Source organism: Crinia signifera, chromosome 6 (assembly GCF_055691185.1).
Source record: "Crinia signifera chromosome 6, ASM5569118v1, whole genome shotgun sequence".
NCBI lineage: Eukaryota > Metazoa > Chordata > Amphibia > Anura > Myobatrachidae > Crinia > Crinia signifera.
Window position 1 is genome coordinate 126171288 of NC_139222.1, and position 23216 is coordinate 126194503.

The 23216-nt window shown below is 38.2% G+C and overlaps 3 protein-coding genes across 4 annotated transcripts; all 3 read left to right on the forward strand.

Annotated features, from left to right (window-relative positions):
• Positions 1-8477: 8477 nt before the first annotated feature.
• Positions 8478-12059, forward strand: HOXB9 (homeobox B9). The gene is made up of 2 exons (XM_083145445.1): positions 8478-8978; positions 11379-12059. Exons 1-2 carry the CDS (start codon positions 8480-8482, stop codon positions 11612-11614), a joined length of 735 nt encoding a protein of 244 aa, XP_083001571.1. The 5' UTR covers positions 8478-8479; the 3' UTR covers positions 11615-12059.
• Positions 12060-17021: 4962 nt separating this feature from the next.
• Positions 17022-18651, forward strand: HOXB8 (homeobox B8). Of its 2 annotated transcripts, none has more exons than XM_083145446.1 (2): positions 17022-17495; positions 17825-18651. In XM_083145446.1, exons 1-2 carry the CDS (start codon positions 17075-17077, stop codon positions 18136-18138), a joined length of 735 nt encoding a protein of 244 aa, XP_083001572.1. In that variant the 5' UTR covers positions 17022-17074; the 3' UTR covers positions 18139-18651. The 2 variants fall into 2 exon arrangements, with proteins under 2 accessions (XP_083001572.1, XP_083001573.1); XM_083145447.1 differs by having other exon boundaries at positions 17828-18651.
• A 1185-nt stretch (positions 18652-19836) lies between these two features.
• On the forward strand, positions 19837-23018 carry HOXB7 (homeobox B7). Its single transcript, XM_083147065.1, has 2 exons — positions 19837-20318; positions 22222-23018. The coding sequence occupies exons 1-2, from the start codon at positions 19919-19921 to the stop codon at positions 22473-22475; spliced, it is 654 nt and encodes a 217-aa protein (XP_083003191.1). The 5' UTR covers positions 19837-19918; the 3' UTR covers positions 22476-23018.
• Positions 23019-23216: the final 198 nt, after the last annotated feature.

Here is a 23216-nt window from a genome sequence, read left to right on the forward strand (position 1 = left end):
TCTATTGTGTTTCTTTAATGCATCAGATGACAAGGCTGGCATTATTCTGGGCATGATAATATAGAAAATGACAAGGCGTGCACAGAGCAAGCAAACTTCCTGCGGTCACTTGTACAGAAGAATAACATAATAATACTGGATTGCACAGTAGATGGCACTTTAAGGCAAAGAACATGTTTAACCCTTTGAGTGCCAAGTGTATTTTGCCAAAATAGGTGTGAAATTTACCAAGCAAACATTTGTGTGCATCATAATGACCTGTAATGTTTACCTTATATAGGAAATATAATATTTTTTTACACAATATTTTTTCTTTGAATTTATATAACAAATGTGAGCGATTCTGGCATTTTTAGCGGATATTTTGCGCATCTCTTAAAGAGATGATAGCACTCAAAGGGTTAAGGTTACAGTGCCTATAAATATTTGCTCCTATCATTTATTAAATAAGATCATTCTAGAGGACTGTTAAAGATAATTACCGGCTGATTTACTTAACTCCACAAATTAGCTTTTGTTTTTGAGTTTGATGCCAATCTTATATACAGTAAGGAGGTGCTTGCATATACACATCTTCCATATGTTACTGGCAACATATCTGACTGTGGTAGGAGGTATCAAACCTTGGAGAGAGATAGAGTGGAGAGAGAGAAAGTACCGCCCAATCACCTTCTGCAATTTTTTTTCAAAAACAACCTGTAATATGGCAGTTAGGGGCTTATTGGTTGGTACTGTATCTCTACACCTTTTCTCTCTCCAAGGTTTGATACATATCCCCTGTGTGCTTCCAAAGTAAGTAAATAATGCACTTATATTACAGCAACCCTTTCATAAATAGTTGATTAAATACTTATACATTTTTAATAAAATAATGATCTACCACATGTCCATACAGAAGTTCAACAGCAGTGTAATAGAATATGCCACTGATGCCTGCACAATGCAATACCACGTAACTATAGCCACAACCAAAGTCACTGCAACTTTAGGAACTCTATAGAACTCTCTATAGAAATGGAATTATGTTACATACAATTTATATTTATAAACACACTTATACACATTAAAAGTATATGTAAATATTTAAATAGTAATGTGTTGTAACTATATTTATTATGAAAGAAAATATATGTCTACATTTGTGTCCATGGTACACATGTGTTCTTCTTACAACTATAAACAGAATATGATTTTGTTCTACTATCTTCACACTCACTTCTAATATCTATCTATCTATCTACCTAACTACCTACAGTCTCTCTATTTATATACCTACAGTATTTATCTCTCTCTCTCACTGTCTCTCTCTCTCTCTCTCTCTCTCTCTCTCTCTCTCTCTCTATATATATACATGCACACTCATAGTATATACTGTATTCTATACATGAAGAATTATTCAAAACAAAACAAAGGTACTGGAACTCACCCAAAGATGCAAGTTAATAAAAGACTTATAGCGCCTACAGTACCCGGGATAAGTAGTTTGCAGAAGTAAAGTATAAATACTGTGCCAAGCTTTCGCACTTTTATATTACAGTAGTAATGTTATTAACCAGTGTAGAAAGCTACGTCATACTAGTAATAGTCATTAAAGACATGCTAATCCCAATGATGAAAATGACACTGCACAGTGCTTCCTGTACTAATAATTATTTCTTATCATTTTTCTGAGAGCTACCCCCTAATCAAAAACCCTTTTGAATGAATGGCTGGGGTGCTGGGCACCTAGTTACAGTCTTTAAAGGGCTAAACAGAGAAATAAAGGGCAGTACTCACCTTCAGCCTAAAGTTACAAATTGGTACAAGGCTTATATTAGCTTTCACACTCTGGCATGCCTGCAGATGCTTCTTTTAGTCATTTCTGAAACGATTTTATTCTGGTGATTCTTGATCCAGTAAAAAAATAAATAAAAGACTAATTCAAACATAGCAAAAAAGTGTCAATTCTGTGAATACATAAAATAATACTACAAATATACTGTATGTGTGTAATGTATGTATGTATGTATGTATGTATGTATCTATGTATGTATGTATGTATGTATATATTTACCAAACTATCTACTTTGTTATCAAGTTATACTAGGCTTTTTATATGAGATAAATAAATATATTGATATGTTTTGTGCCTATGATTTATATTTATTTTGGAAAATGGACATTAGGTGGTTTTCTATATATATATACAAAATAGCTATAAACTATGTACATTACAACTAGGTTGATCATTATATGCCTTGTTTTTTTTCTACTAAATCCATTTATTGAACTTAAGATAAAGTATTATTTTAAAAGCAACATTTTTACTGCAGCAATATGACACTGAAAGCTGTGAGATGATACAATTTTGAAAGGAAAAAAATATTTTATCAAAGAAAAATAGTCAGCTCTGAGAAAGCATGGTGTGTGGGCGGGTGCTTTGTTAAATGCACAAATATCCGATATATAGAGGCCATTTTCAGCCATACTGTACACAATTAGGACTCCATTCACTACGATTCTTTCATGAATTAAACTTCTTACAATCACGTGCTTGTCTCTATAGAGCACCATGGAATGATCAGGTAACATAAGGAAACGTCGATTTTGCTGTTTCTCTTGGAATAAGAAAGCAGTGGGAAAATGTCGCCATTTCATTGTCTGTAACATACTTTGAATAAGTGTAATAGTTAAATGTATATCCTTGGCCAAAGCTCAATATAGAGAAAACTATTTCAGCCAAATAAACTATAAGAGCTACTTCCCCAGATCCAAACCATTGTTTCCAAATGGGAAACAATGAGTCCTGTCCCCAGCTGCATGCATTGTATGTTTATATGCTATGTCCATTCAATTCACTTTACCTTCCAAACTTTCAAGCAATGTAATAAAACTGAATTTCCTTAACTTTTGCATCGCTACAATTTTCTTCTTGGTAAAATTCTTATAGTTTCACATCATAGTCACCATACAAGAAATGACTTTAATATGAAGACCTCAGTGCAGCAGCCGCTACAGGATCACCCTCTACAATAAGTGGAAGCTGAGTTTTTCTTTCGCTCCGTTTAGATATTTCTCTCACGGGTACAGTATATTCTTACCCGGGACTTGACACGTTTATCTGCAGTAGGCGCTCCCTCTGGCGGCCAGAAATGATATAACATCCTTTACTATTATGCGTTAACTGTCTTTAAAAAATGAAACAATGTTATTTTTGTAGAATTGGTATCTAAAATAAATCCCAAATATTATGAACCCAGCCCAGTTATAGCCACTCTTCAGGGAGCATAAGTAACCAGCATTATTAGGGGCTGGGTGACGTCAGAGTTCCTGTTCTGTATATTCAGGCATATCCGCACAGTTATGTTGTAATCATTTTACTATTTTCATTGCTGACAGGTATTTCCCAACTATATCCTTTTACATAAATTAGTAATATGCAATTCCTCTCTTTTTAAACATTATTTTAGTTTTTTTAAAGATAATTCTCCAATTTCCTCTCCAATAGTATTTCATATAAAACAAAATCATGCTGAAATATATTTTCAATACGATTCTGCATCTCTTAAATACAGTGAGACTACATTCATTCATCTACTGCAGGGTTTCCGGGTTACTGTGTATATATATATATATATATATATATATATATATATATATATATATATATATATATATATATATATATATATATATATGTAGCAATGCCTACACTTAGACTAGACATTAATACAATTCTGCCTTGAAACCACTGATTATTTGGGTAATTTGTGACTCAGCATACCGAACTATGATATTTATTGTAAGCAAAAGATGCCACAAATCCAGGTTTTTTGTTTTTTTAACTATTTACCCTGGTAATTAACTATGGATTAATTTTAAAATAGTTTTGCAATATATTTTAATCGTATTAAATAAGTGCAGTATTGTATGTTCGCTTCAGATCAATTAAAATATTATTATTCGAATTGTTATTACATCTGTCTTGTCTTGTATATTCAGAGAGGGGTAAGTGATACTGAGTTAATACCATACCGTAGATGTACAATTAAATAAATGTAGTCCTGCATGCTTTTTTTTTTAGATTTGCGCAGAGGTGTTTGGTGGGTAACTGGGTTCAGAGGTTGACCAGGAGATCTGGTGTGGGATAGTAAATAAGTTGTATTTCTCCTCCTCCTACTTCCTTCACACTAGGGTTATAAAGTTTAACAAAAGATCCCATGCAGTGGGAGAGGATGGTTTAGGAGTGCAAGGTTCCGACTGGTAACAGATTAAAGGGCTGGACAGTCACTGGCTCAGACAGTTTAATGCAATTTTTATGAACAGAAGGGATCAGATCTGCTGGGGTTTGTCCACTGCTGGTGGTAAGCAGGAGGGTCGTTAAACGGATCATATTTTATTATGTATTTTCTACGGCAATCGATACTTGTTGAAGTGAAAAGAAGACCACTGTAACTGTGACACTGATTTAGAGACAGCATGTGCATGGGAAATGGCAGCCAAACTAGTGCATTAAAAGTTTGTAGCACTGTCTACAGTAGTCTCCTGTATTATGAAAGTGTGTAATAGTTGTTTTGTATGACTTCTTATGTGTCACTCAAACGTGTGTACAGTGATGCGTAAAGGGAGCCGGACACAGCACCGGCGGTCACTGTGTTGTGTCCTTGTGTAATGTGCCAGCTTTCCCTGAACCCTGAGTGTTCCTGATCGGTCACTGAGCTGATCCAATCTCCTGCTAATCTGGTCATTAAAATTAGTTCGAAGACTTTTCATGAATCATCGAGGTCCAGCCCTGACCCTACGGGACTCCAATGTAGGAAGTGAGAGTATTTACCATTTTACAATAGTGGCTGTATAAGGAGAGATGAGACAGCTTTTATGCCATATGCGTCAATAGATAAACACAAACATGGTTCTCTTCTCTATCTCTCTGTCTCCCTTCACCTCTTCCTCTCATATTCACCCCTCACTCTCTCTTATATATATATATATATATATATATATATATATATATATATATATATATATATATATATATTTGCATGTATGTATGTATGTATGTATGTATGTGTGTATCTATCTATCAATCTATCTATCCATATATATATATGTGTGCGTGTGTGTGTATATATATATACGTGTGTGTGTGTGTGTGTGTGTGTGTGTGTGTGTATGTATATATATATATATATATATATATATATATATATATATATATATATATACCGTTTTCCTTCTGTGAACAACAGTAAATACGGGTCATGTTTGGGCCAGATCACAAGGTCTTCCCCTGTTTTATACGTTTCTGTGTTTTGTTTTTATTAAAAACATTGCATCATTCCTTATACACCGTCACTATTAAATGTGAGTTTTGTTACAAAGTGAATGCTATTGGCATTACTGGATGTCTGACCTGATATAACATTATCATTATCTGCTAATAACAGAAATGATCGGTGCAGCTTTTACAAATGATCTGATGGGAAGGAGTAGTAGTACAGCATCAGCCACTCACTGCAAGTGAGCAACTTTATTTTAGACAAATTAAAAACTTCAATTACTAGCACACATGCCAGAGCAGTGACTCAGTTGCTGTGTAGGGAAAGAACCATTGTATATTGTTATAAAGCCATAAAATGTTATTCCTGACACACAGCTTCTTTACAAAACTATTCTTTGTAGCTTTTTTTTTCTTTTATCAAATTATAACACGATTGAAGACAAAGGTGGCACAGAAGTTTTTTTGGGAAGAAGTATAATATCTGTAACATGGGGTTATGAGTAGATGTATAATTATTTATGTTTTTATTTATTTGCTTCATTATTTACTTAGTAGTTACTATGAAACAGTCGTTCATCTTCCTGGAACTACAGATGTAGATAATGGAATTCATGTAACTTTGTGATATTTTTTCAGTGTGAAACATAACAACAAAAAAGTCGTTATTTCCCCCATAATATAAGTGTAAGGAATACATGGAGTACGCACAGTATAAATTACCTGCTGTCCATGATAGGTTTTTTAAATATCCATTAAACTGCAAAATGTTTAGATAATACCATATCATATGTTTCCTTTTACCAGAAAATCCTCATATACTTTGATGCAGATTGTGCTTGGTTGTACTGAGTAAAGCAGATTTGTGTTATCTGTAAGCATAAAGAGAATACATACAGCGACTTGATATAGGTGTGTGTGTGTGTGTGTGTGTGTGTGTGTGTGTGTGTGTGTGTGTGTGTGTGTGTGTGTGTGTGTGTGTGTGTGTGTGTGTGTGTGTGTGCATAAAGGCACATTATAGTATTCATTTTCTAGTTGTACAGGACAGGTGGTTAGGTACAGATAAATAATGCAGGCAATGTTAATATTAATATACAGGCTGTTAATATTAATGCTGAATCAATGAAGTGTGATGATGTTTTATGCTGAACCAATCCATTTAGTATGTCATATATAATAATGTAGTATAGTCTGAGACTCTGTTATGCATTCAGTTTTGTAGAACAAGGATTGACGGGCTGTGCAACTATTCCTATAGTAATGCTGTGTAAGGGCAGACTGGAAAATGTGTAGTTATTGCAGAGAAAGTTATACAAACTCTATTTGTTACATTTACTGTATGCAAAATAGTGACAGCTTGTGGTAGTAATCATTTAGGTGAGAGGTTGAATGTCATTTAAAGCAATAATGGCGGACTTTACCATCTATCTGCCTATGTATGTATGTATGTATGTATGTATGTATGTATGTATGTATGTATGTATGTGTGTGTGTGTGTGTGTGTGTGTGTGTGTGTGTGTATGTATGAATGTATGTATGTATGTATATGTGTGTGTGTATCTATCTATCTATTTATATTTATAAATGATAGATAGATAGATAGATAGATAGATAGATAGATAGATAGATAGATAGATAGATAGATAGATAGATAGATAGATAGTGACTGTTGTATTTGGTCATCTTAACATTTATTGTAGTTTGTGTTGATAATAATCCCTGCTGTAATGTAAGTATTGCTTGGTGTGTTTAACTGTTGTGTATATGTGTGTGTGTGTGTGTGTGTGTGTGTGTGTGTGTGTGTGTGTGTGTGTGTGTGTGTATATACAGATAGATAGATAGATAGATAGATAGATAGATAGATAGATAGATAGATAGATAGATAGATAGATAGATAGATAGATTAGATAGATAGATAGATAGATAGTGACTGTTGTATTTGGTCATCTTAACATTTATTCTAGTTTGTGTTGATAATAATCCCTGCTGTAATGTAAGTATTGCTTGGTGTGTTTAACTGTTGTGTGTGTGTGTGTGTGTGTGTGTGTGTGTGTGTGTGTGTGTGTGTGTGTGTGTGTGTGTGTGTGTGTGTGTGTGTATATATATATATATATATATATATACATATAGATAGATAGATAGATAGATAGATAGATAGATAGATAGATAGATAGATATTATATACATACACACGTTCACATACAGATACATATCATGTTATATCACTGTCATTACTGTAATACTGCTGATCTTGGTCACAACAAGACAACAAAATAAAACAAGATAAAGTTGTTTAAGAAGGTATTTGCAATTCACATGTAATATGTGGAACATTTCCGAACATATCATGACTAAGATAAGATTCTTATATATTATTTTATTGTAATACATTTGCAGGGCGTAATGCATGTTACAAGGAATGTGGGTGAGTTATGAATATTAAGGATTTGAAATATATATTATCCTATAATGACGGGAGGGGGAGGCTGGTGTTGTATACTTTGCATTGTTCAGTATATATGATCTGTGTCATGCTTTTATTATCCTGTAAGAGATTGGATTACCTTGTACACACTGTATTACTTTTGGGTTCTGGCACCTAAATATTGCCATAAAACATTCTATTAGCGATATGGAGAGGAAGGTAATCCCATTCTGCTATTAACCCTACCTCATCTCCTACTTACTACTGGAAGTAGGAGATAAGGTAGCAAATACCGGGGCAAATAAGTAGTGGTAATGTGTGTGCAATGCGAGCTGCGAGGTAGATGTCACACATACACACACACACACACACACACACACACAGTGCAGCAAAAGTGCAACCGGTGTGCGGGGCTGGCACAGGGCCAACTGCAGCCTATCGAGTCTATAGTATAGACCATATGTGCTAGAATACCTGGTGCACTAGAAGGTATCACAACCTGCAGACTGTGTAGGATGGTGCTGCTCGGGTCTCAGGCGTGTAGCAGCCTCATCCACATAAAACAATGCCTCCTTGATATGAATGCTGACAGCTCCGTGCGGCCCCTCCGATTGATTGATGCCTCTGTGACGCTTTATCAGGCACACGGATAAAGTTTGACCAATCATTTGCCAGGAGCTCAGGAGGCAGCAGCCCAAGTGCACTTTGTTGGCTAGGAAGTTGGGAAGGGTATCGAGCTCTGCATCTGTCCTATATCTTATTCCCTTCAATGAACCTGCTTTGTATGATGTCCAAGAATGTCCATTTCTGGAGCTCTCAGTAACTATTTTGTGGAGTCCATAATTAGCCCCGAGAGTGAGGAGTCTCCGGCACCCAAATTTTCTGGACAGTACCCCAGCCCACGGCCGGCAGCACACCCAGAGACTCTGGACTTCCCCTCGTGTAGTTTCCAGCCCAAACCTCCCGTGTTCAGTGCGACCTGGACCCCCCTGAACCCTCACAGCGCATCTCCTCTGCCTCCTGTCTACCACCCTTACATCCAGCAGGGTGCTCCCACTTCAGAGACCAGGTACTTACGGGGCTGGCTGGAGCCACTGCCCAGGGCAGAGACTGGACCAGGACAGGGGGCTGTAAAGGCTGAGCCGCTGCTGGGTCACCCTGGGGATCTGCAGAAATTGGGAGCCCAAGAGTACAGTCTAGAGTCGCCGGCTGTAAGAGAGGAGGCTAATGAGAGGCCCACTTTCCAGGACAATAAACTGTGCGAAGGAAGCGAGGACAAAGACAGGCCACATCAAAGTAAGTTATACAGCCGAGGAAGTGACACACAGTAAGGCTAAATACAGAGCCATAAAAGTCCCCCCTGTACCCAGCCAGGAAACCTCTTATCCTGGCCCACCACACTCATCCACAAGCTGCACCCAGGCGCCCTATGACACACACACACACACCACAAACTCATCTGGGGGACAAAAATAAAATACATCAGGGTGAGGCAGAACATTATTGCCAGGTCTGCTCAACACACATAAACCCTCATCCATAAAATACTGCACAGATACATAGCTATAAAATGAACCACATACGACTATTGCGCACAGCAACTTCCAAGCCTCATCCGCTATGTAAAATATTCATAGCATGCCAGCCTGTGCCATGTACGGAGCACACGCAGCATCCCAGTCTCCTCGTGTCAGGTCCTTGTTCACTGATCGCTATGGACAATATACATCTATATATCTGGTACAGGTGAAATGATGGATAAACTCAGCGAATGCCATTCCCAGCATAATAAAACGACGATATTCATTTTTATTGCACGTGTTACCTTGTACTGTACTCTCTTATTAAGCCATAGGCAATGCAGTGATCAGTGGAAGCATTTTAGACTGATTAATGGAGGTATTATGTATGCAACTTAATCTACACTTAACATAAACTACATTTTGCTAAACTGGGCATAGATCCAGGACAAAGTCGTCTACAAAACTTGTAGATATTATACATGGATATTAGTAAATGATACAAATAAAGCGAGAAATGTGAAGTTTGTGTATCGAACACTTATTTACAACTGTTTTTAAAACTTTGTATACTTTACACATGCCTATTGTTAGGCATGACTTCACTTTTAGTTAAAGCATCGGTTGATATTGTTTATAATTATTATTATTATTTTATTATATTATATTAGTATAATTGCTTCTACTACTACTAGTACTACTGCTACTACTACTACTACTGCTGCTGCTGCTGATGATGATGCTGCTCTTGAAATCAGGATACATTTTAATATATTAACATGAGGGACGCAGTTCGGTAGCCCACTTAATTTCATTTATTGACATCTGATATGAATCATGAAGCATTTTCTTCTATAAACAAAACAGTATAAATAATTGAAAATGTAAATATTTAAACTGTCTTTTCTAAAATATAGTGGAATGCTGAGAAAGAAACGCAAAGTTGGAAAAAAAAAATGTCTGCTGAAAATAAATAAAATCACACCCAGATCTCTTCAAATGCAACCGTATTAACACGTATTAATTATTAACTCATTTAATTCTCTTTAATATTTAATCTTCCTGCAAATGATATGAAATCAGTTGCAATGAAGGCGCAGTCTCCAGGCACAAAAGTTACACCGGGAGGAAGCAGCCCTTTATATTCTGCCAGACAGAGCAGGGAACACAGGATTTCATGTATTTTTCATTAGCATACTGTCTTTATGTCTTCTCTAATCTTTAATCTCGTGCATAAGAGATTTGTATTGTTCATGATGGTCATTTCTTTCTTAAAAGCGCAAATGAAAGTCTAAGCACAATCGTAGTCATAATAATAATAATAATAATATCATACATAGTGTGATCTAAAAAAAATAGTACAATAGTCAAGGGATAAGAAACGTTTTAGGATTACTTTCTGTACAATTAACTTGTTACTTGAATAGGATAAAAAATATAACAATGTACAACTTAGTATCTAAATTCACAGCTAAATTAAATATAACCCATCTACATTTATAGTGGGTATATATATATATATATATATATATAGATTGAGTATATGCATATAGTGGTTATTTATATCTGTTTTAGTGTGTGTAGTGGGCATTTGCGTACAATAAATCATTGCGTATTAATATGTGTTAATATAGATGTGTGGTATACATACATACATACATACATACATACATACATACATACATACTTACACACACACACACACACACACACACACACACACACATGTATATTATATGAACATGTACAGTACATTTATAGGAATTGCAGTCGCATTTATTGCGTAATAAGAGACTAGTAACGACAGATACATGATATCAATATATATAATGTTTATGTATGTTTTGCAATTATGTGTGTGTGGTAAACAAACACGCCTTAACTCACATACATACATACATACATACATACATACATACATACATACATACACACACACACACACACACACACACACACACACACATACATAAATGCACCATGTGTGTGTATATATATATAATAAATATATATATATATATATATATATATATATATATATATATATATATAGATGCAATACGCCTTTTATGTAATATCATTATTTATCTATTTATACATTTAGTGGAGTGAGTGGGGTTGCAATGCCATTTCTACTATTACAGTACACATAACTTATTGATTGTTTCATTTGCAGCTAACCCATCTGCTAACTGGTTGCACGCCAGATCCTCCAGAAAGAAGAGATGTCCCTACACCAAATTCCAGACCCTGGAGCTGGAGAAGGAGTTTCTATTTAACATGTACCTGACCAGGGACAGGAGACACGAGGTGGCCAGGCTGCTTAACCTGAGTGAGAGACAGGTGAAAATCTGGTTTCAGAACCGGCGGATGAAAATGAAGAAGTTGAACAAGGAACAGGGGAAAGATTAGACCTTTTCTTCCCCACAATGCACCTGCTCTCTATTTATGATACAATGACACAATTAAACTTGCCTAGGACTTCCTCATCTCTTTGCATGACATGTAAAGACTGTTGTAATATTACCAGGTAGTGTTCCAGCAGACACCTTTAATGTGATTTTCTGTGTTAAAAATGTCCACAAGGAATCTGTCCCTGCGCCTCTGTAGATTAGACAGAGGGAAAGTGACATACTTGAAGGTAAAGAGCTCTATACACACAGGTGCTAGTATGTATATGACTTTACCTCCAACAGGAAAGCAGTCAGTGAAATATATAATGTAACCTCATACAATCCATCAGCATTACCATAAAGAGGTATATATAATATATATATTTAATATTCACTTCCTCTATTAAACGCTCTACCAGCAAACGTCATTTTTATACTGAGCCAGAACACGACGTCTGACAGCACACTGGATGTCCTCAATTTGTTAAAATAGTTTTATAGAAAAAAAAAACGAATTGTAAAGAAAAAAAAACTTAAAAAATGTTTTTTTTTGTTTGTTTGGTTTGTTTTTTTTTGTAGGAAGAAATTAGGTAAATGGAGATGGTGAATTTGTCCCTAGAATTAGGTAGCTATTTCTAATTTATTGTGAAATAACGTTTTTACGAGATGTAGATTTTCCTTTTCTTGTGCCAAGTAAAGTATTTGTATATTTTCTATGTTGAAAAACTCCTATACTTGAAAGTTTTGTGTGTTGTGTGTAAATATATGTATAAATGAATGTAGTGTTTTGTTGGAATTATCCTGTCATTTTGAAACTGTTTACAACGGGGATGTAAAGTACCAGTTCACCTTGTGTAATTTACAAGCATTATTAAACTAGTGACATGATTATTACTCATCCTTTGTGACGTTATTTAGTTTATCATTACAACATCTTCTCCAAGGTGCAATGTGCTAAATTATATGCTGGCTATTTTTATTTACACCAATGCATGTTTACTTTATTTCCTTTTACAATATTACACACGTCATACGTCTTTAGAACTACACTGAATATAAGGAGACGGGTATTATGGTAATAATGGTTGTGGGATGAGAAAATATCTCCATATTAGGATGGAATTTATTTTATTCTTGCCATATAAAGCGTGAATTATTTAGAGGTGAATATCACTACAATAGAGGGTGTCTGGTGGAGGTTTCATTGTGTGCAAACACACCAACTGATTTATAGAACTCCAGTCTCAGGCGACCCTATATTTCTCCTGCCAGGTTACCACCAGTCACCACTTTCCTTTTAATATTTTATTTTCCAACGACATCCATTGATAAATAATAGATTTTTTTTGTTTGATTTTTTTTTTACCGCCCAGGAAAACCCAGATATGGGAAGAGAGTTGCTGGTATGCTGTCAGAGTTTGCCTTTGCTGATCTCTTTCTTTTTTTAAAGTCTATTTGCATAATTCTTTGGGAAAACAAAAGAGGGATGATGGGCTTAAAAAGCAACTGCTGGTAATAAAAAGGAAAATTCCGTTTAGTGCTCTGTCATAAAAGAATATAACGGCTGTAAAAGTTTATAGGCAAAGAAGTGAGGAGACTGAGGAAGTTTCCTGGCTAGGCAGGTTTGGGACTGAGTACTACATGTAAATACCTTTCAACAGCTCAGACAAAATATATGATGAGCGAGAGGGAAGCTGGGAATTTCTGGAGCTTTTTTTCTCCTTTTCAGAATCCTTGGAAACTCCTCTCTGGGGTTTAATGTCTTTTGTTCTTCTTTTCTCAGCAAGTCCTGGCTGCAAGAATTCAAGCCATAAACTTTCAAACAAGAGATTTCTGGCGAGACGTCTGAAATTGTGTTTTCTTTATCAGTTTCTAAACTAAGGATTTCCAGGCTCCCTACAGGACAGCCCAAACACTCTGTCCTCATATTGAACACCAGATCCGTTACTAAACGAAGTATTCCTCTACGTATCACTCATATCTGTCATACTAGTATGAAAGCTTCCACGCAACCCTTATAGAAATAAACACTACTTCATACATATTTGTTTTAATAATAAATAAAAGTTTGGCCAATACAGTAGTTTCCAATGATTAACTCATGTTATTCGTATATACACACGCTAGGTGGCGCTCTTGGTCTATGATTTTAACTTAAATCCTTATTAGTCACAAAGTGAAGTGCTTTAAAAATTGCACTAAACATACCCCCTTTTTTTTTTTTACATAAAAAGTGTTCTTTTTTTTCTTCCAAGAAGCTCTTTATCTGCTTATCGTCATAAGAAATAAAACATGAAAACAAAATATCTTCTAAATGTGACTTTAGTAGATAATTCAGCTTTATTGCACTGTAAAACGTTTTAACAATCAGTAAATTAGTGAACAATAGCACAGGGGAAGATTAGTGTAGTAAGGATTGCTGTAGTACCGTTCTAGACATATTCTTCCCTGTAGATTGCAGAGTGATATTCATATAAACTTTAATTATATATTGAGTATTGAAACAGGACCTGGTGCACTTGAGTCAATGTTCATTTCTGGACATCATTGTCAGGGAGACTGGGAACTGGGTCAACCATTTTATCAAGCTGTAATCGCATACAATATATATTACATTCCAGAAGTGTAATCTTTACATGATATCCTAATTAGCATGATTATTTGGAAAAATGTGGAACATTAAAAGGCAGACCAGAGCTTTCGCGTAGCTTAATTTCCCATAGTAAGATAATGTTATAATAACCTTTAAATATGCGGGGCATATTTTCCCATAATCTTTAAATGAATTGAAGGATCCATTTCATTTGTAGTACAGAGGACTCTAGAGGATCACCGCACCGTTACCCCAGCCGAGAGTCAGACACCTCTACAGATGCTGCTATACAGATGTGTATGTGTGTGCGTGCGTGTGTGTGTGTGTGTGTGTGTGTGTGTGTGTGTGTCCTATCTACATCGCATATGGATTTAACTCTTTCTGAACTGACGTCTTTGATCATAAAAGACATAAATACAATCCCACGACCATCTGAACGATCATACATATTTAAGCCATCATTTATCTCTGATGTTAAATAACTGCGTGTAATATCTTCCATACTTGGTACACAGTCAGGGACTGGTGGGAAAGCAGAAATAGCTGATTGCACTGGATGTTTTGTAAACTTGTATACCAGTGTTTCCCAACCTTGAGCTCCAGGTCAACATAATAGTGAAGGTTTCAATGATAGCCATGCTTGAGCCAAAAGATAGTTAATTCCAAATAACCAAGATACACATCTATTAAGTCTCCTGTGCTCAAGTATGGTGAAGTTTAAAACCTGGGCCCTCTGGTGTGCACTGAGGACCGAGGTTGTGGAAACCTGTTGTACACAATAGCAATTGTCATTTTCTGTATTTATGCTGGTTTTTATCTTGTTTTGTTTACTAACGACCTGATTGAAATAACGAATAAAAACATGACGTCTCCTTCTTACAAATAATGTTTGTGATCAACAATTTGCTTTAATAGTCAAAGTTAACATCTCAGTGGGAAGCATTCCGTCGGAAAGGCATTGGTCGTCCCAGTGTCTACAATATACAAATGTATGTGTCACAGGTGAGTTGAGCACAGGTCTCTGTATGAAGGCAGTCCCAGGTATACTTTATTTTATTGGAATATATAGACTTAAAGAAGACTTATATTTCTATTGTGGCTACATCCCAGAGATACAACACAATGTACAGGTCTGAGTATGAAGCGATAGATAGATAGATAGATAGATAGATAGATAGATAGATAGATAGATAGATAGATAGATAGATAGATAGATAGATAGATAGATAGATAGATATGTGTGCAAATGTATTAGCTGTAATCTACTTTCTGAAATGCAATATTAGATGAATTGTACCTACAGTTAAAGGTACGCGTTAAAGACTTTGAACTTATAACATAAAGTTCACCCCTGAATAAAACCCATTAACCAACAGTGTACTCATCTTTTCAAACAACGTAATAGATCTTATGCAGTATCTAATGCACATAGAGGAGACACCAACAGCAGTGGCAGCGCAGTACACTAAACAAACAATAAACTATGTAGCTTTGAAGCGGTTTATTGGAGCAGGGTGGACGTGTGTGTGTGTGTGTGTGTGTGTGTGTGTGTGTGTGTGTGTGTGTGTGTGTGTGTGTGTGTGTGTGTGTGTGTGTGTGTGTGTGTGTGTGTGTGTGTGTGTGTGTTTCTCTCACTGCTGGCAGATGAGGAGATTAGGGTTTGCAGGGACTGGGGGTGACACAGATGCAGGCAGGGACAGAGGCCAAAGCTTGGGGACCGCTTTCTGCCCTGTTCTTCTCAGCTGCTTCTCCTGTGCATTTGCAATAAGACGTACGCTTGAGGGGAATAAGGAACAAAAAACGCACACAAAAAAAGTGTTATTCTGAAAACAATAATTATTTTAATTCAGTATTGACACTTGCAGCATCTTGCAATAATGTGTAAAGTTCCAATCGAAGCTGCTATTTTATCGCAGTAATGGAAGAGACTCGTAAACTCCTAACGCTTTTTATATTCTGCGGCATAAACAACATCAACATCTTGGCTTTATAGCCTTTTATAGTTTGCTAAACAGTTTACAGGCTTTTTGGGGGGCGATTACAAACGCAATTCCTTACGTGAGAACAGTTAAACCTTATCAATAATAGGGGAATTGATCATTAAAATGTTAAATATGACTGGCTCGTTTGTTTTAAAATATGTTTAGGCTAAGAAACTGTATGATTTGATAACTTGTATTAAAATACCAATTACATTTATTGGACCTCTAAAAACTAGTAGCAATTAAATCGTGTACTTTTACAGTTTTCTAAACCGACCCTGACATTTAAAAAGGCTAAAACTGCCTCGTTAAAATTTCCAAATTAACGACTAAATGTCCCTCTCTTTAATTTTCAGCACTCCCCAAAAATCAATCTTTGGGGTGGGCTAGGTATGTGATTTGTTGTGAAGAGAGATATCTCATTAGTGGAGGTAGTTAAACATATTTAATCCGTATATTCTCTCTCTCTCTCCCTCTCTCCACCTCTCCCCCTCTCTGCTGTGCCTCTGCCCCTCTCCCAATCCTGCGCGCAGTCCGTGTGGAGCGTAAGAAGCCAATAGGAGGAGGCGCTGGTAATAGATGCAAATGTTCGTGAAAAGACGCTGCAAAATATGAAACAAGTCATTTGCTGCGAAGTAAATCACAGAAACTGTTTATGAACTGGCAATCCCTTCTTGGAAATGTAAAGCGAGAAGTCTTTTTAAGTGGTATTTTTTTTTTTTTTAGAAAAAAAAAAAAAACAACCCCCCCGAAAAAAAAAAAAGACAAACAGAAAAAAAACAAGGGATGCAATATTATCCAGGCATAGACTTTTGATTGTATCTTTCTTTTATATTCCTGGAAATCACAGACACACCAGCCAGGATCTTTTTGCTTCTTCTCTCCTGCCTGTAAAATAATTAAAATGAGCTCCTATTTTGTCAATTCACTCTTCTCCAAATACAAAACAGGAGAGTCTTTGCGCCCCAACTATTATGATTGTGGCTTTGCCCAGGATCTAGGCGGCAGACCCACCGTTGTGTATGGACCTAGTGCTGGGGGTACCTTCCAGCACGCTACCCAAATTCAGGAGTTTTACCACGGAACGTCCTCCTTGTCCTCTCCCCCTTACCAGCAGAACCCATGCGCTGTGACCTGTCATGGGGACCCCAGCAGCTTCTATGGATACGACCCTTTGCAAAGACAGAGCCTGTTCAGCAGCCAGGACTCGGACCTAGTACAATACACCGACTGCAAGTTGGCCTCGGCCGGCCTGGGGGAAGAGGCAGAGAGCTCTGAGCAGAGTCCCTCACCCACGCAGCTCTTCCCATGGATGAGACCACAAGGTGAGCACTAGTAGGACAGCAAACCATAACGTGACCTACTGTACTAGACACTTTTTTTTTTTTTTACTGTTTTATGGGGGCTAAACTTGTGCACTTGTGAATCGCTTTATAGTTTAATTGCCCGGATGGAGGTTTGCTTTTTTTTTTTTTACTGCTGGACACTTCCCAGACTATTACAGTTCCCAACCCTTTGTACTGTGAATGCCTTTGCTTTTTATTTATTTTCTTTTTGATGTTTTTTTTTGTTACTGTATGCATGTCCCTTTGTACTTTGTGCATCTGCCAATCATGCTTCCAGACCCTCATTGTCGTCCTTCTCTCCTCCTCAGCAGCCGCCGGACGCAGGAGAGGCAGACAGACCTACAGCCGCTACCAGACCTTGGAGCTGGAGAAAGAATTTCTTTTCAACCCGTACCTGACGCGCAAGCGGCGGATTGAGGTCTCCCACGCCCTGGGACTTACCGAGAGACAGGTCAAAATCTGGTTCCAGAACAGGAGGATGAAATGGAAAAAGGAGAACAACAAGGATAAGTTCCCCAGCAGCAAGTGCGAGCAGGAGGAGCTGGAGAAACAGAAAATGGAGAGATCACAAGACACTGAGGAGGTGCTGGATGGACAAAAGAGTGAGAAAAGCCTGGACTAAATGTCATTTATTAGACTACTCTCCAGCTCTTCCCAATCCTCGTCCCCTGGTCCTGGAGGGATACAGGGGGACACAATGTTGCTGTAAACGGTGTAGCTGTATTCCCCTCTCTGTAACTCATCCTATTTGATACATAAATAACCAGTCCCCCATCAGACAAGAAAACCTGCTGTCTTCCTACCCTTTGGGGGTGATGAAGGAAATGACTTTCTAGTGTTTGTGTATAACGCAATAGCTTTTGTGGATCATAACTTGGGTTTGATTTGTTTGGGGAAGGTTTGCTCTAGAAGTTTTGTGTGCACTATTTCTCTTTGTGGTTTACTGTATTTCTTTATATATAGAAAAAGAACAGACCAACAACATGAAACTGCCTAATTCAGCTGTAGACCCCTCGCTAACACACTGTTAGGTCCCCCCTTGTTTTGTCCCTGGCACCCCGTATTCCCAGTGTGTGCGGGGATGTAGTTAGCATGCGCCCAGTGAAAGCCACTTGTGATTTTAGGGTTACTGTGAACAGACTGTATACGTGAATTATTTTCATTGGGGGTGGGGGTGGGGGAGGGGGTGTAATTCTATATTTTATGGTTCTGCACATTTTTGTCCTATTGTCTAAACATGGAAAGGCGGAAGGAGTTACAATAAAGTTTACAAGAGGGAACCGTGACATCATGAGTTGTGATGCTTCACTTCCTCCAGGGTGACCTGGCTGGAAAGTAGAAATAAAAGTTACCATACATACCTTGTACTCAGTGAGTCCTCTTGGCTACAGAAGAGCGCTGTGCTTACATAGAGGGTCTGGAAAGTAACAGGAGGGGGTCTCCAAGGACCAGCCGCGATGTGCCTGTATTTAGCAGCATGGGCGAGGTGTCCAGGTAACCCCCAGTTCTGTCTGCACCTATGGTATGTGTGAATGTCTGCACTGTCAGTGTATCCAGTGTCATCAGTATGAATAGATGGATGGGACCCCTTTGGAACATAGCATTGTACCGCAGTACTGGTCCATCTGATATGAGTGAAGGTAATATCAATGTGTGCGTGCTGTGCAAGGATCAGCACCTAGGTGGGCACACACAGAGGTAAGCTACTGACTGGGTAATGACTCTAGCCTAGATAGAGAGTCTAGAACATAATTGCGCTCATACAACAGCCCTGTATGGATGATCAGTGGCAAGTGCAGAGTGAGCAGCCATCCCAGGCACAGCAATAACACGCAGCCACAGCTAAGAGGCACAATTCTTTCTTCTCTAGGTGCTTTGGGTCTTTTTGTGGTTTATCTGCAGGTCCAGGCTGAGAGGCATTACGCAGTATCCATTAATAACTATGGCACAGATCGCGTATTCTCACAGAGCGCAGACAGAAGCGTTACAGCAAAATCAATAGAGAAATAAATAGGATTCGGTTGTTGTGCCTATGAAGTAGTGAGCGTGAGATAGGCTTTATCTACAAGCCTTTTTGTCTCATTTGAAAGAGATTACAGCTTACTTATCGACTACATTGCAATTCCACTTTATAACATAGATCTGAGAGGGTTAGAGCACATCAAATATTTATCATATTTTATAAATCCAGCAGTACAACAATTTTTTTCCACATTACAAGAGCTGTGGGAAGCACAGGCTGGATTGGATGGTGGAAAATCACGTGTGTGGGAGTCACATGGTCAGGGAGGAAAAAGGGGGTCCTTTTTGGTGTAAATCTGGACTCTAATTCTGTAATATATCACGGTACCTCGTAAAACCGACACTAAAACGTCCCGGCCTACAAATCATCCGGCCAAATTATGAGTTCATTGTATTATGCGAATGCTTTATTCTCCAAATATCAAACTGCAAGTTCTGTGTTCCCATCCGGAGTGTTCCCAGAGCAAACTTCGTGCGCCTTTGCTTCCAATGGCCAGCGCACAGGCTATGGCTCGGGTACCGGGGCGTCCTTCCCTGGATCCATGGCCGGGATATACAGCAACGGGAGCAGCATGCACCCCCAGGCACCGGCCATGTACCCCCCCAGCTACGGGCTGGAAGCCGCCTCCTTTAACATGCACTGTTCTCCGTTTGAGCAGAACCTCTCCCTAATGTGCTCCAGTGATTCCTCCAAGCAGAGCTGCACAAAGACGGAGCAGAGGGACTCGGAGCTGCAGAATGAGAGCAACTTCCGAATCTACCCCTGGATGAGAAGCACAGGTAAGAGAGAGGGGGGAGGGCAGGCAACCTCAGGGATCGGTGCAGACCATTACATGGCGCCTCTCCCAATGGCGATTTACTCCTGTACAGTGGCTGGCATCGCTGGGACATCGCTATGTCCTATGTACGGCTCAGAGAAGTAGATAAGCGCCAGGCTTCCAAATGATCCGGAGACCTCCAGTAGCACAGCGCCGGCTGGAGATTTAGGGGCATGGGTCTATCCATTAGATATTTACAGGGATTGGGGAAGTTTACAAGCAAAACAAGCATGCACCATAAAACCTCTGCTAAGCAGCTATGCAAATAGGAGCCAGGGATGATACACGGCGCAGCAATGCCTGTATTTATTGTGAGGTGTCAGCACAGTGAATGGGCAATAAGTGGCTGACAAAGGAGGATTAGATTCCTACAATTCATTGCATGAATTCAACTGAAATAGATGATCATAAGTTGCATGGCGATGTATTCATGTTCTAAAGGTCCATATCCATCTATTCATCTATCTATCTATCTATCTATCTATCTATCTATCTATCTATCTATCTATCTATCTATCTATCCATCTATCCATTCAAACAAACACACACACACGCACACACACACACACACACACACACACACACACACACACACACACATACATACACATACGTACACACGTACACACACACTAGCATCTGAGGTGCAACATTTGAGGATATTATTATATGCATTCCCTTGTACTGTTATATATATATGACTAGTGACGTCAGGGACGGGGAACTTTCCCAACAAGAGAGAGTAAATGCAAACTGGAAAGCTGTAACTATTCTGTATGTAGTAGGACATTATTATATGCAATGTATAGAATTATAGTAAACTATTGGTTTCTAGAACTGCACAGACAGGTTACAGTTTGAGAACCGTTCTGGTGCCATTGGCAGCAGTGTTGTGTGAAATCTATATATATTTATGTCACACTAAGGAAATGTCTGTAGATAGGCAGCATAGTAACCTAACGGAGAGCCTGTAACCCGGCTGTGTGAGCCACAAGTACTGTATGGACGGGACCTTTCCGAGTTTTCAGGCGGGTGATGTGAACATAAGAAGCAGCTTCTCACCTCCTCCCCCATTCCAGTAACACTGCACAAATATTAATGTAGCAATTGGTCACAGTGGATAATACCCGACCACAAACACGTGTCCTACATATAAACAGATGTTTTGGGGTTTTGTACTCTGCGCTGTCTGATCCTGGGTGGGAGTAGTTCGTATACATAATGTAAAGTACACATACTGTATATGTTTATTGCTTGGCTTATGCCTATTGCTTTACTGTCAGTGGGTATCCGTACAGAATGAAATATAAATGTCCTAATGGTCTACAAGCACCCCACAGATGTACATATCTGATTACTGAAGCCCCCCATAGATAAACTCTGAAATACCTATCTACTTATTAATTATTTGCTGAGTTCCCCACAGTCCCAGCCAATCCCCCGCAGTACTACTTATCTCATCTCATAACCCCATAGAACTGTGGAAGGAAGTGTATGGAAGATTACATACGGGTGAGTGAGTGCGCAGCTGTACATTATGTGTTACTGATGGCCTCCAGCTAGGCGAATAGCGGCGGCCTAGTACCTTCTGCAAGCTACAGTGTGCCCAGAGGTCTGTACTTATGGAGGTACAATGACCCCTATCTAAGGCATTATCGCAGATCCATTTATTAGATATTATTGTATCTGAGCTATATGTGACTTCCAACAAACTGTGCACGTTTATGTAAGAGCAAATCGTTCTGAGGTCTAGAGCTACACTACAAGTACATCATTACACAGCACCTCCTCTCATATCAGATATCAGAGCTCATCATATCAGTATCACAGTATATCATATTGACTGTAGCATGTCTCTATCTCAGGCACAGACAGGAAACGGGGCCGCCAGACCTATACCCGGTACCAGACCCTGGAGCTGGAGAAGGAATTTCACTATAATCGCTACCTGACGCGGCGGAGGCGCATAGAAATCGCACACGCTCTGTGTTTGACCGAAAGACAGATCAAAATCTGGTTCCAAAACAGGAGGATGAAGTGGAAAAAAGAGAATAAAGCCTCCAGCCCCTCGTCAAACAGCCAGGAAAAGCCGGAGACTGAGGAAGAGGAAGAGGAGTAACCAGACCCCTCAATAGACTGGTGCTCTCCCCACCCGATGGATCCACTGGCTCTCTGTGGATCCTCTCATACTACCTAGTTCCCTTTTCTACTAGAGGTTTAGCTACCTGCCCTAATGTGGAGACAGAATAGATTCATTTCCATGTGACTTGATTTAGCACAATTCTTTGCAGATTCCACTAAGTTCTCAGAGACTCCAGAGGACCCTGATAAACAGTATTGTGACTGTATTTAGCTAGTCTGATTTAACTGTGAAGGGAAAATCCCGCTTGTTTGTGTAGGACTGTGTTTTGTTCTTATCCAATAATGTTCTGTGGTTTATCGTCACAAAACCGTCGTGACCTAGAAATAAATAATTGAATTAGTAAATAAAATGAAATAGTTGTTTTATATCTGCCTCTAAAGTTCCCTCTACATTTTTGTCATGTAATATGTACGTGTGTGTGTGTGTGTGCAAAAATATGTGGTGTATTATTATTTTTAATATAATTTAATCAATAGTGTGTTTTTCTCATTTTTTTTTAAATGCTCTGATCTTGTAATATTTCCAACAAATAAAATTTAAATTGCTGGAATTATATTGTTTCTGCAAATCATTTGTACCGATAATATCCATGGGGATAGATAGATAGATAGATAGATAGATAGATAGATAGATAGATAGAGATATATAGTTAGATAGGTTTTAAAGAGCTCCCCTGTTGATATGTTAATTAGTATATTATTAAGTATACATACATAC